The sequence below is a fragment of the Chiloscyllium plagiosum genome, chromosome 30, assembly GCF_004010195.1.
Source record: "Chiloscyllium plagiosum isolate BGI_BamShark_2017 chromosome 30, ASM401019v2, whole genome shotgun sequence".
Lineage (NCBI taxonomy): Eukaryota > Metazoa > Chordata > Chondrichthyes > Orectolobiformes > Hemiscylliidae > Chiloscyllium > Chiloscyllium plagiosum.
In genome coordinates, this window is record NC_057739.1 from 1240889 (window position 1) to 1254603 (window position 13715).

The following is a 13715-nucleotide window of genomic DNA, read 5'->3' on the forward strand; positions in this document are numbered from 1 at the left end:
ACCATAATTCTATTTGTTTTAAAATAGTGATGGAAAAGGATAGACCAGATCTAAAAGTTGAAGTTCTAAATTGGAGAAAGGCCAATTTTGACGGTATTAGGCAAGAACTTTCGAAAGCTGATTGGAGGCAGATGTTTGCAGGTAAAGGGGCGGCTGGAAAATGGGAAGCCTTCAGAAATGAGAACGAGAATCCAGAGAAAGTATATTCCTGTCAGTGTGAAAGGAAAGGCTGGTAGGTATAGGAATGCTGGATGACTAAAGAAATTGAGGGTTTGGTTAAGAAAAAGAGGGAAGCATATGTAAGGTATAGAGAGGATAGATCGAGTGAATCCTTAGAAGAATATAAAGGAAGTAGGAGTATACTTAAGAGGGAAATCAGGAGGTCAAAAAGGGGACATGAGATAGCTTTGGCAAATAGAATTAAGAAGAATCCAAAGAGTGTTTTTCTTTTAACAAATACATTAAGGACAAAAGGGTAGCTGTGGAGAGAATAGGGCCCCTCAAAGATCAGCAAGGCAGCCTTTGTGTGGAGCTGCAGAAAATGGGGGAGATACTAAACGAGTATTTTGCATCAGTATTTACTGTGGAAAAGGACATAGAAGATATGGACTGTAGGGAATAGATATTGACATCTTGAAAAATGTCCAGATTACAGAGGAGAAAGTGCTGGATGTCTTGAAACGGTCAAAGGTGGATAAATCCCCAGGACCTGATCAGGTGTACCCGAGAACTCTGTGGGAAGCTAGAGAAGTGATTGCTGGGCCTCCTGCTGAGATATTTGTATCATCAACAGTGAGGTGCCGGAAGACTGGAGGTTGGCAAACGTGGTGCCACTGTTGAAGATGGGCGGTAAGGACAAGCCAGGGGACTATAGACCGGTGAGCCTGACCTCGGTGGTGGGCAAGTTGATGGAGGGAATCCTGAGGGACAGGATGTATATGTATTTGGATAGGCAGGGACTTGATTAGGGATAGTCAACATGGCTTTGTGCATGGGAAATCATATCTCATAAACTTGATTGAGTTTTTTGAAGAAGTAACAAAGAGGATTGATGATTGCAGAGCGGTAGATGTGATCTATATGGACTTCAGTAAGGCATTCGGCAAGGTTCCCAATGGGGGACTGATTAGCAAGGTTAGATCTCATGGAACACAGGGAGAACTAGCAATTTGGATACAGAACAGGCTCAAAGGTAGAAGGCAGGTGGTGGTGGTGGTGGGTTGTTTTTCAGACTGAAGGTCTGTGACCAGCGGAGTGCCACAAGGATCAGTGCTGGGTCCTCTACTTTTTGTCATTTACATAAATGATTTGGATGCTAGCATAAGAGGTACAGTTAGTAAGTTTGCAGATGACACCAAAACTGGAGGTGTAGTGGACAGTGAAGAGGGTTACCTCAGATTACAACAGCATCTTGACCAGATGGGCCCATGGGCTGAGAAGTAGCAGATGGAATTTAATTCAGATAAATGCGAGGTGCTGCATTTTGGGAAAGCAAATCTTAGCAGGACTTATATGCTTAATGGGAGTGTTGCTGAACAAAGAGATCTTGGAGTGCAGGTTCATAGCTCCATGAAAGTGGAGTCACAGGTAGATAGGATAGTGAAGAACGAATTTGGTATGCATTCCATTATTGGTTAAAGTATTGAGTACAGGAGTCGGGAGGTCACGTTGCGGCTCTACAGGACATTGGTTAGGCCACTGTTGGAATACGGCGTGCAATTCTGGACTCCTTCCTATCGGAAAGATGTTGTGAAGCTTGAAAGGGTTCAGAAGAGATTCACAAGGATGTTGTCAAGTTTGGAGGATTTGAGCTCTCGGGAGACGAACAGGCTGGGACTGGAGCATCAGAGGCGGAGGACTGACCTTATAGAGGTTTACAAAATTATGAGGGGTATAGATAGGATAAATAGACAAAGTCTTTTCCCTGGGGTCGGGGAGTCCAGAACTAGAGGGCATTGGTTTAGGGGGAGAGGGGAAAGATATAAAAGAGACCTAAGGGGCAACTTTTTCACGCAGTGGGTGGTACATGTATGGAATGAGCTGGTGGAGGCTGGTACAATTGCAACATTTAAGAGGCATTTGGATGGGTATATGAACAGGAAGTGTTTGGAGGGATATGAGCCGGGTGCTGGCAGGTGGGACTAGATTGGGTTGTAATATCTGGTCGGCATGGACGGGTTGGACCGAAGGGTCTGTTTCCATGCTGTACATCTCTATGACTCTCAGTTGAATCTCTTGAGAAGAGGAAGAAGCATGCTTATGTAAGGATGAGACATGAAAGCTCAGTTATAGCACTTGAGAGTTACAGGTCAGCCAGGAAGGACCAAAAGAGAGAGCTAAGAAGAGCTAGGGAGGAGACATGGCAGGTATGATCAAGGAAAACCCCAAAAGCTTTCAATTGGTATGTCAGCAATAAAAAAATGACTACAGAAAGATTAGAGCCAATCAAGGACAGCAGTGGGACGTTGTTCATGGAGTCAGAGGAGTTAAGATTAGCGCTAAATGAATACCTTTTGTTACTAATCACACTGGAAAAAGACAATGTATTGCAAGGATCTGTTTTAGGACCACTGCTGTTTGTCATTTTTATAAATGACTTGGATGAAGATGTAAAAGGATGGCTTAGTGAATTTGCGGAGGACACGAAAGTCTGTGGGGTTGTGGACAGTGCAGGTGACAGAGGGATGTAGATAAGCTGCAAAGCTGGGTTGAGAGGTGACAAATTGAGTTTATGCAGAAAAGTGTGAGGTGATTCATTTTGGATGGAGTAGCAGGAATACAGAGTACTGGGCTAGTGGTAAGATTCTTGACAGTGTGGATGAGCAGAGAGATCTTGGTGTCCACGTACATAGAGGGATTGAGTTTCGAACCATGAGGTCATGCTGCAGCAATACAGACTCTGGTGCGGTCGCGCTCGAGTTTTGGATACAGTTCTGGTCATCGCATTATAGGAAGGATGTGGAAGCATTGGAAAGGGTGCACAGGAGACTTACCAGGGTGTTGTCTGGTATGGAGGGAAGGTCTTTTGAGGAAAGGCTAAGGGACTTGAGGCGGTTTTCTTTTGAGAGAAGAAGGTTGAGAGGTAACTTAATAGAGACAGATATGATGATCAGAGGATTAGATAGTGTGGACAGTGAGAACTTTTTTCCTCATTGATGGTTAGCACGAGAGGACATAACTTTAAATTGCAGGGTGGTAGATATAGGATAGATGTCAGAGGTAAGTTTGTTTCTTCAGTTAAAAATCACACAACACTAGGTTATAGTCCAACAGGTTTAATTGGAAGCACACTAGCTTTCGGAGCGACACTCCTTCATCAGGTGATTGTGGAGGTCTCGATCGTAACACAGAATTTATAGCAAAAAATTTGCAGTGTGATGTAACTGAAATTATACATTGAAGAATTGATTGTCTGTTAAGCCTTTCATCTGTTACAATACAGTGATAGTTTCACTTCTTTCATGTGTTTAAACTGCAGGACTACATTGTCAAATGAAAGCATGAAGTCAAGCGAATTGAAAAAAAGAATCAGATACCTCACATCTAGATTAAAAGGATAAACCCTGAGATAGCTTCAAAAACCTTGGAAATAATTTCGACAGAAGGCCAACGAATGAAACAAATGCTTACTCAAACATCAGAGATTAGAGAAGGGTCTTGTTACACATGCAAAATTGGTAAACTGAATGCTAAAACTGGAAATGCTTGCCACATTGGTGAATCACTTACCCTACCTTCAGTGTTCATAATAATATGAGGTCATGAATTCCAGTGCCAAAGAAGCAATTCAGGCAATTCCTTTGAGTAGTTCTACTGTTCCTAGAAGAATCAATGAGATGGTACAGGACATTGAAGAGGGATTGATCAATCCAAGAAATTCTCTTTACAATTACACAAAACCAGTTTACAACATCATAACGCTATTCTCATGGTTTATGTGATCTTCTGGAACAGAAACAAACTAAGGGAAGAGATGTTGTTTGCCAGGAGGATTAAAACAAATACTGAGGAACAGTCTATTTTTGAAGAAGTCAAACGTTACTTAAGCAAGAACAATATCCCAGTGAAGAATATAATTGTGCAACTGATGGTGCCACTTCTATGTTAGTCAATACAGAGGATTCATCTATCTAAAAAGAGTTACACCTTCTGTCTTTGCTATTCATCGAATCATTCACAGGGAGCACGTAATAGCTAAAAGCTTAGGAGGACGTCACAATCTTTCGCTTTCAGTTGTCATAAAGGCTGTAAACTTCTTCAAATCCCATGCCCTTCAGGATTGTCTTTTTGGTAGCTGTGTGAAGAAAATGAAAACAACTTCTGGATACTGCAGCTGCGTACCAAGGCAAGGTGGCTTTCCAAGGAAACTGTCTTCAACATTTTGTTACACTCTGGGACATCATAGTTTCAATCATGATGCTCTCCACCGCATCTCCTCCACTTCCCGCTCCTCCGCCCTTGAACCCCGTCCCTCCAATCGCCACCAGGACAGAACCCCACTGGTCCTCACCTACCACCCCACCAACCTCCAGATACATCGTATCATCCTTCGTCATTTCCGCCACCTCCAAACAGACCCCACTACCAAGGATATATTTCCTTCCCCACCCCTATCAGCGTTCCGGAAAGACCATTCCCTCCGCGAAGAAATGCAAAACTTGCACCCACACCTCCCCCCTCACTTCCCTCCAAGCCCCAAGGGATCCTTCCATATCCGCCACAAATTCACCTGCACCTCCACACACATCATTTACTGCATCCGTGCACCCGATGTGGCCTCTTCTACATTGGTGAGACAGGCCACCTACTTGTGGAACGTTTCAGAGAACACCTCTGGGACACCCGCATCAACCAACCCAACCGCCCCGTAGCTGAACTCTTTAACTCACCCTCCCACTCCGCCAAGGACATGCAGATCCTTGGCCTCCTCCATCACCAGACCATGGCAACACGACGCCTGGAGGAAGAGCGCCTCATCTTCCACCTAGGAACCCTCCAACCACAAGGGATGAATGCAGATTTCTCCAGCTTCTTCATTTCCCCTCCCCCAACCTTTACTCAGTCCCAACCCTCAGACTCAGCACCGCCTTCATGACCTGCAATCTTCTTCCCGACCCCTCTGCCCCATCCCCACCCCGGCCTAAAACCCGCATCTTAACCTCCTTACACCTATCGCATTCCGAACGCCCCTCCCCCAAGTCCCTCCTCCCTACCTTTTATCTTAGCCTGATTGGCACCCCCTCCTCATGCCTGAAGAAGGGCTTATGCCAGAAACGTCGATTCTCCTCCTTTGATGCTGGCTGACCTGCTGCGCATTTCCAGCAACACATTTTTAAGCAATAGTTTCAATCATATCTGATAGAGAGCATGGAGAAAGATGTATTGATGCCAAGGCAGACATATTTTATCTGGCAGATAGCTTTCAGAAACTCAATTTGTTAAGCAGACCTTACAGTGCAAAACCAGTAACCTTGCAGATTGTAGCCATTATATCTTTCCTCATCAAAACTCAAAAGTCTATTGGCACAATATGGGACGTTGAGAATTTTTACAATTTCCAAACCTGAAGACGATTGCGAAATACTGAAGGATAATGATCTAACCATTTATGTGAAACATCTAAAGCAGGTGCACAAGGATGTTTTGTCGATTGTCCTGCTCCTCAGATGCTACCTGACCTGCTGTGCTTTTCCAGCACCACACTCTCGACCCTGATCTCTAGCATCTGCAGTCCTCACTTTCTTCAAGGAAGGGAGAGTACGTGGGCAGGTAATTTTGTTTTTGGGATTAAAAGAGAATGTGACCTAGAAACAAGAATTGCCTATTCGGAATTATTACCCTGCACCGACAGTGATAACTTTAAAAAAATATAATATTGGAAGGGAAAAATTTGCAGACAGAAATTTCAAAGCTATCAGTGAAAAACACATTTCTAATACTGTAAAATAGGATTCAAACACTCCCTAAAGGAGGCCAGTTGGTAGAAAATCTGCTGTTCAATTAGCAATTAAGGTCAACATTCCATTTTCTTTCATAATTTGCAGCACCATACATTAGAAGCTATCTTTTGAGGTCTAACTGTGGACCAAGCAACATTTGAGCAGAATTATCTTGCTGCCAAAATCCCATTGACTATCCAGGACTGTGTCACTGAATATGCTTATGGGAAAACAATATATTCTTCCTTCCCTGGCGGGTCTACTAACCTTATGGATAACAGGCAAATGCAATGAATAAATTATCCTGTCCAAATATGTTGCTTCTCACTAATCCAGATTGATTTTCAATTTACCACCAATCAGCCCACCTGACCAGCTCGACTATACCCTCCTGTAAGCTAAGGCTACCCTATTTGCCACCCGTTACTTTTGTATCAGCTGCAAACTAAGTGATTAACCCTCCTACATTCAAGTCTAAGAGATTTACACAAGTCATTTATAAACCAGAAACAGGAAAGGCCAAGCACTCAACTGAGACAAGCCACTGGACACAGAATTCCAGTCAGAAAAATATTTCTCAATCATCACCCACTGCTTCCTGCCACTCAGCGAATTGTGGATCCAACTGACCAAATTTCACTAGATGCAATGGGCTGTTACCTTTGAGATTAGTGTTCCATGCAAGAACATATCAAAAGCCTTAATGTCCAGGGGGGCTACAAAAGTATTCATTTGCATCCAATTGTGTCAATCAAAAAAACTGAATCAAGTTGGTCAGACATGATCACTTTACAAAATACATGCAGACTGTCCGTGATTAAATCTCTCTCCAAATGCAAATGAAACCTGGCCCTCAAAATTACTTCCAATAGTCTCCCCATCACCAAGATGAGGCTGACTGGCTTGCAGTTTCACAGTTCATTCCCTGCTCTGTTCTTGAATAAAAGTTCCACTTTGACCCTCCTTCAATCCTTTCGCAAGCTTTCCTGTAGTGAGAGGAGAAATGAAAATTTTTGCACGTGGCCCTGCCATTTCATCCTAACAGGTTAATCATCACAATAATGTCGGATGCATTTCACCTGATTCTGGAGCTTTATTTACATTCAAGCCTGCCAGATGACGCTGAACCTCCTCCTCTCTCTGTGCAAATTTCTTTAAATTCTATCACAAATATTCTCCCCGATTCGCCTCTCATCAGTGAGCACGGACATACAGTATTCATTTTGAACCAGGCCTACATTCTCTTGTTCCACACATAGATTACCTCTGTGGTCCTCAATGCGCTTCCCTCATTCTCCCATTATCCTTTAACCATTAAACTACCGGTAAAACAACTGAGCATTTTGTTTTATTTACCCGGCTGTATCAATTCCTGTTCCCCTTAAAGCTCTCCTTACTTCCCCATTTAAATTCCCTGTTGTACGTTAACCTGAAAAATATCTGCTCCCTGTGCACTCTGGCCAAATCATATCTGGTTTTATTAAAACAAACCAATTTGGAACTTACAGAACCATCCTTGTCCTTTCCTATAACAATGCTGAATCTTTTCCAGAGTTATGTTAACGCTGCAAAATGATCCCCACTGATATTTCTATCACTTGTCTGCCTTGGTTACCTAACGTTAAGTCCAGGACCTGCCCCTTCCTTGTTGAGACTTCCCAAGATACTGGCTTCAAAAGCTGTACTGAATCTATTTTAAAAGTTCCTCTAAATCTATCAAACCATGATGACCAAAGTTAATGCTAAAAATCACACAACACCAGGTAATAGTCCAACAGGCTATAAATTCTGTGTCTTACAATCGTGAACATAGAACATAGAAGAATACAGTGCAGTACAGGCCCTTCGGCCCTCGATGTTGCGCCGATCCAAGCCCACCTAACCTACACTAGTCCACTATCCTCCATATGCCTATCCAATGCCCGCTTAAATGCCCAAAATGAGGGAGAGTACACCACTGCTACTGGCAGAGCATTCCATGAACTCACGACTCGCTGAGTAAAGAACCTACCCCTAACATCTGTCCTATACCTACCACCCCTTAATTTAAAGCTATGCCCCCTTGTAATAGCTGACTCCATACGTGGAAAAAGATTCTCACTGTCGACCCTATCTAAACCCCTAATCATCTTATACACCTCTATCAAGTCACCCCTAAACCTTCTTTACACGGCATATGCCTTCTTCACCGCACTATTTACCTGGGTGGCTACTTTCAAAGATCTGTGTATATGGACACCAAGATCCCTCTGCTCATCCACACTACCAAGTATCCGACCATTAGCCCAGTACCCCATCTTTTTGTTACTCTTACCAAAGTGAATCACCTCACACTTAGCTACATTGAACTCCATCAATGTAGCTAAGTACGGTATTCCACTACCACCTGATGAAGGAGCAGTGATCCAAAAGCTAGTGCTTCCAATTAAACCTGTTAGACTATAACCATGTGTTGTGCGATTTTTAAACTTTGTACACCCCAGTCCACCAGCATCTCCAAAAGTTAATGCTGGGGAAGTTGAAATTCCCTGCTATGACCACCCTATTACATTTACACTTCCCTGAAATTTCCCTCTTTACCTGTTCTTCCACCCAAATGGGTTTATTGAAAGAGTTTTTGAAATTGTAATAAATACCCTGAACATAATGGTGACACCCCCTCCTCTTCTGCCTCCTCCACTGTCTCACATGAAGAACCTATATCCTGGAGTACTGAGCCTCCAATCCTGCCTCTCTCTCAACCATGTCTCAGTGACAGCCATGTCATCATAGTCCCATGTTTTAATTTGCATCCTTAATTTTTCTGCCTTGTTCATCAAACTCAGCATTAAAATCAATGCCATTCAACTATGTTAAACTCCCTTGTACCTTAACTGTCTTGTAATGTCCATGCCTTCCTGTCACATTTATTGATTGTCTTTAGATACCATCCGCTTGCCACGTTAGGTTAAATACCACCCAACAGCACTGATAACCAAATTCCAACCATTACAAGCTATATCTCACTCTGGATGTGCCTTCTCCCAACTGCTCAGATGAAGTGTACACATGATTATCTTATCTCTAAGGCACTCAGAAAAAGATAGACTTTTTCAACATGGATTCAATGAAAAGCTGGTGTATATAATTTGTATCCCAAAATATTCACTGAACCTGTGGTGTTTATAAATATCATCAAATCACGTCTTCTGGACCTGATTCTGAACATAGACAAAAGCAGCATCAAATCCACAACTGTCAGATAGTCAGGAACTCATTGCAGCCATCATCGGAAAAAGTTCCAGAGAACATGATTTGAACATTAACAATAACAGCATCAAAATGCAACACTGATCATTAATAGAACGCTCATTGTGGATAGTCTTTACCCAGTGTAAATGTGTTGATGTACAGTGACAATGTGATCATTTTCAAAACATAACATACAGATTCACAATTATATCAACATTGTCCTACATTGTCAGCCCCTTTAACACAGCTGAGTTTATTTATATCAATACAAACAGCCCAATGACCAAGCTACATTCCTCGGTGTAAGGAAAAGCAAAACCCTTCATCTGTGATTCTTTGTGAATTTACCAGTGCATTTGCAAATAGTAAATCCTTTTACACAAACGGAGCAGGTGAACGTGACCCAGCCAGTGTCATTTCACTAACAGTTTGGATGACAGTGAATCCCGTCCACATATGGAACAAGTGAAAGGTCTCTCCCCTGAGTGAACTCACTGGTACACCAGCTGGTGAGTTGACTCTGTGAATGTTTCTCACCAATGTGAAGTCGCTGGTGTCTCTGCAGGTTGCATGATTGGCTAAATCTCTTCCCACAAGCAGAGCAAATGAATGGCTTCTCCCCAGTGTGAACTCACTGGTGACTCTGCAGCTTGGATGACTGAGTGAATCCTTTCCCACACACTGAGCAAGTGAATGGTTTCTCCCCAGTGTGAACCCCCTGGTGTTCCAGCAGTTTAGAGGAGCAAATGAACCCCTTTCCACATTCAGGACAGGTGAATGGTTTCTCCCCAGTGTGAACTCGCTGGTGTATCTGCAGGCTGGATGACTGAGTGAACACTTGCCCACAATCGGAGCAAGTGAATGGTCTCTCTCCAGTGTGGAGTTGCAGGTGTATCCGCAGCTGAATAACCGAACGAAACCCACCCCACACTGGGGGCAGGTGAACGGTCTGTCACTGGTGTTCCTGCAGGCTGAATAACAGTGAATCTCGACCCACAATCAGAGCAAGTGAATGGTCTCTCCCCGGTATGAACTCGCTGGTGTGTCAGCAGGTGGCGTGACTGAGTGAATCCCATCCCACAATCCGAGCAGGTGAATGGCTTCTCTCCAGTGTGACTGAGTTGGTGAGTTTCCAGATGGGATGGGTAAAGAAATCCCTTCCCACAATCCTCACACTTCCAGGGTCTCTCCCCAGTGTGATTGTGCTGGCATTTGGACATTTTAGATGAATCTTCACAGACTTTTCCACACACAGACGATACGTGTTTCTCCCCGGTGTGAATGGTGCTTTTTCCTTCAATGCTCAAAATCCTGAGATAATGAGATTATTACAAACACAATGACTGTCAGATCTGGATGTTAATTTGTTTGAAATCTCTCATTGCAAAACAACCTTTCAAACAGAAAGCAAATTTATTCGGAGAAATCAGAAGAACACACAGGCTATGAAACTGAGAGAAATTAATGTGGTCACTTGGGCAAACTGCTAGATCATCATTAAAACTGAACTCATTCAGAAATGTCTTTCAGGGAAGGGAATGAGTTTTTGCACAAAACTACAGGAAGACACCAAGGTTGAAGAGCCAGCAGAAAGTAGAGGCATTTTATAGAGCTACGACCCAATGTGGTTCCTGTTTTCTACCCATCGCCCTTCAGAGGAACTGGAGGGTAATGACAGATGTTTGTTCCTGGAAAGTTGAGTTTCAGGTGGATTGAGCACAGAAGACAACATTGGTCACATTTGTCCTTATTGGTAGTACACTGATCAATAAATGGACCTGGGTTCGATCCTACAGTGTGGAATGTGCAGATTTTCCCCATGTCTGCATGGGGTTCCTCAATGTGTACTGGTTTCCTCTCAGTCCAAAGATGGGCATATTGGATGGATTAGACATATAGGGTCAAAGGGATAGGGTGGGATGCTCTTCGGACAGTTGGTGTGATCTCATGGGCCAAATGTCCTGCTTCCTACGATTCTATGAGTACAGAGGTTGGTCATTTTGCAGCTGTGTAGGATATTGGTGAGGCCAATTGTAGAATACTGCGCTCAATTCTAGGATTGCTGTAGGGCTTATGCCCAAACGTTGATTCTCCTGATCCTCAGATGCTGCCTTGCCGACTGTGTTTTTCCAGCACCACATCTGTCAACTCAATTCTAGTCTCACTGATTTCAGAAAGATGTTACCAGGGTAAGACTCACACAATTCCTGGAAATTGTTACTGAAAAGGAGACCTTGGGGTGCAAGTTCACAGTTAGTTGAAAGTGGAGATGAAGGTAGACAGGACCGTGAAGGTGGTGTTTGGGACCCTAGCTGTTAACGGTAAGTGCATTGAGTAGAGAAGTTGCGAAGAGCTCCCGCTTCTCGGATGCTGCCTGACCTATGCTTTACCAGCACCAGTCTCAATTATTATCGTCTAAAACAAATTCACAAAACAAAATTCACTATCAGTCCAAGAGAGAAAATCAAGAACAGACAAACAGTTACTTTGGTTTCAGTTTGTGGAAATGCTCCTCTTTATACCACCTACCCCCACACCCGGAAGAAACATGTACACTGACTTGAGTAGCGCTGGAAAAGCACAGCAGGTCAGGCAGCATCCGGGAAGCCGGAAAATCAACGTTTCGGACAAAAGTCCTTCATCAAGAAGGCGATTCATCATTCCTGCCTGACCTGCTGTGCTTTTCCAGCACCGCTCTACTCTGCAGCCCCCACTTTCGCCTCGAAACCACGTGCATCCCTGTGCCTTGCCCCTGATAAAGATGGCGGCGGTAACCCGGGACCTATCATCACCTCAGTTCCTGAGCCGCGGAATCGGGAGTTTCTACTTCGGGTCTAGCAGCCTACACTGAGTGTTTATGAAACCCACTAGTCCAGAGTGACTCAATTTTCCTTTCGGTTACAACTAGAACTCCCACCTTTCCGGCCGTCTCCGCCTTCTCCTCCTCTCGCACTCACCAGTCAGGGGGCAATGCGCATGTGCAGTCAATGGTCACGTGATCCCGCTGCTTTCGCCCCTCACTCACGCCTATTGGTTGGAAGATGAGCCACTTCAGCATGGTCCATCAGTCCCGCCCGCCACCCTCCTATTGGGCCAAAGTTGCCGTCAATCAGTGGGCTCCCCATTGTGAAGTCAGTGGTGGGATTCCCCCTCACTCTGTGATGGGATGAGATTCATCATTCACAGTGAATGGGACTGGATTTCACAGCAAAGGGAAAGGGGCTGGAGGGTTATTCAGCCTGTTGGGGCGGTACTCTCTCCCTCGGTGACACTACAAATCTGTCCCAACTCCCCTGCCATTTACCTGTAGCCCTCCAAATCTTTCCTTAAAAAGTTACATTCCAAATCTCTTTGGAGAATAACTGCTGAATCTGCATCTAGCTGCTGTTCAGACTGTTCCAGATGCTCAAAACTCACGGTGTAAAATAATCTTCACATTTTCACCCTGCATTATTTGCCATTTACCTGAAAGTGGTTACTAGTTACTAGTGGCTGGAAAAGCACAAAAGGTCAGGCAGCACACGGGCATCAGGAGAGTCAAAGCTTTGGTCAGCACGGAGACAGGCGCTTTGGCCCAAACTGGTTCATGCCAACCAAATGTCCATCCACGCTAACCCCATTTCCTTGCACTTAGCCCTTATCCTTCTAATCCTTTCCTATACATGATTTGTCCAAATGCCTGTTAAATATCGTTAATGTACCAACCTCAACCACTTCTGCTGGCAGCTCATTCCATGTGTGTACTATCCTCTGTGTAAAAACGTTGCCCCTCAGGTTCTCTTTTATTCTTCCCCCTCTAACGTTAAACTGATATCCTTTAGTGCTCAATACCCCAAATCTGGAAAAAAATATGAGTGTATTCATCCTATTTGAATTCAGTTATTGCTGGACATCAGAGTGCATCTGGGAAAATGAACAAACAGTGAAATTCACAACTAATCTTGGAGGAACCTGTTTGGAAGAGGTCACAGCACAGAAACAGACAAGTGAACATTTTAAGCATGGCCTTTCAGTAAGTCTGCAGTAGTGAGTAGAGTGGGTTCTTTCTTGATTATATGTTGTATTGAGATATGTCTCCAGATTAAACTTAAAAATATAAGCCATAAGTTTAATTTAAACCAGAGCAGTGTTTAGTAGAAGAATAGGACAGTGCTATTGTCTGGGTTTGTAGATTGAAAGAAGCAAAAATGGCCTTTAGTCGAGTGATATGCTCTTCTTGTCAGATGTGGGTTAAGGAAGAGTTTACATATTACTGAGGATTATATCTGCAATAAATGCAATTCATTGTGAATCCTATCAGATCAAATGGATTGGTTGGAGAGCCAGTTAGAGGCAATGAGGAATTTACAAGACCAAGGGGATGTGATGGATGGCAGTTATAGGAAGGGGGAAAAGTCACAGATATAGTCACATAAATGGATTAACTCCAGGAAAGGTAAGAGAGGTAGGCAGATAGTGGAGGAGCCTTCTGTAGCTATCCCCATTTCAAGCAAGTATGCTGTTTTGGAAAATGTAGGAGGTGATGGATTCGCAGGGGAACGTAAT

At 43.7% G+C, this 13715-nt stretch overlaps 3 protein-coding genes across 5 annotated transcripts in view; 1 reads left to right on the top strand and 2 right to left on the bottom strand.

The window, feature by feature from the left end:
- Positions 1-4489, top strand: part of LOC122564683 (zinc finger protein 239-like) — an 88109-nt gene extending 83620 nt beyond the window's left edge. The window contains exon 3 of the transcript XR_006315972.1: positions 3479-4489. The gene's annotated coding sequence lies outside the window, so the exon portion shown is untranslated. The remainder of the gene's footprint in view (positions 1-3478) is intronic.
- Positions 1-12172, bottom strand: part of LOC122564682 (zinc finger protein 239-like) — a 22660-nt gene extending 10488 nt beyond the window's left edge. The window contains exons 1-2 of one of the 3 annotated variants that reach the window (XM_043719772.1): positions 12088-12172; positions 3730-3819 (exon numbers count right to left, since the gene is read on the bottom strand). The gene's annotated coding sequence lies outside the window, so the exon portion shown is untranslated. The other 2 variants (XM_043719773.1, XR_006315969.1) reach the window with 2 other exon arrangements.
- LOC122564686 (zinc finger protein 664-like) lies at positions 9404-12228 on the bottom strand. The gene is made up of 2 exons (XM_043719791.1): positions 12128-12228; positions 9404-10481 (listed from the first exon to the last, which is right to left on the bottom strand). Exons 1-2 carry the CDS (start codon positions 12226-12228, stop codon positions 9935-9937), a joined length of 648 nt encoding a protein of 215 aa, XP_043575726.1. The 3' UTR covers positions 9404-9934.
- Between the last annotated feature and the right edge of the window lie 1487 nt (positions 12229-13715).

What these genes read in the sequence shown, in the direction of transcription:
- LOC122564686 (XM_043719791.1), bottom strand. Translation starts at nt 12,228, where the DNA reads ATGCTGAAGTGGCTCATCTTCCAACCAATAGGCGTGAGTGAGGGGCGA. An exon ending in TGCGCATTGCCCCCTGACTG is followed by an intron (nt 10,482 to 12,127) that starts GTGAGTGCGAGA and finishes TCATTATCTCAG; the next exon opens with GATTTTGAGCATTGAAGGAA.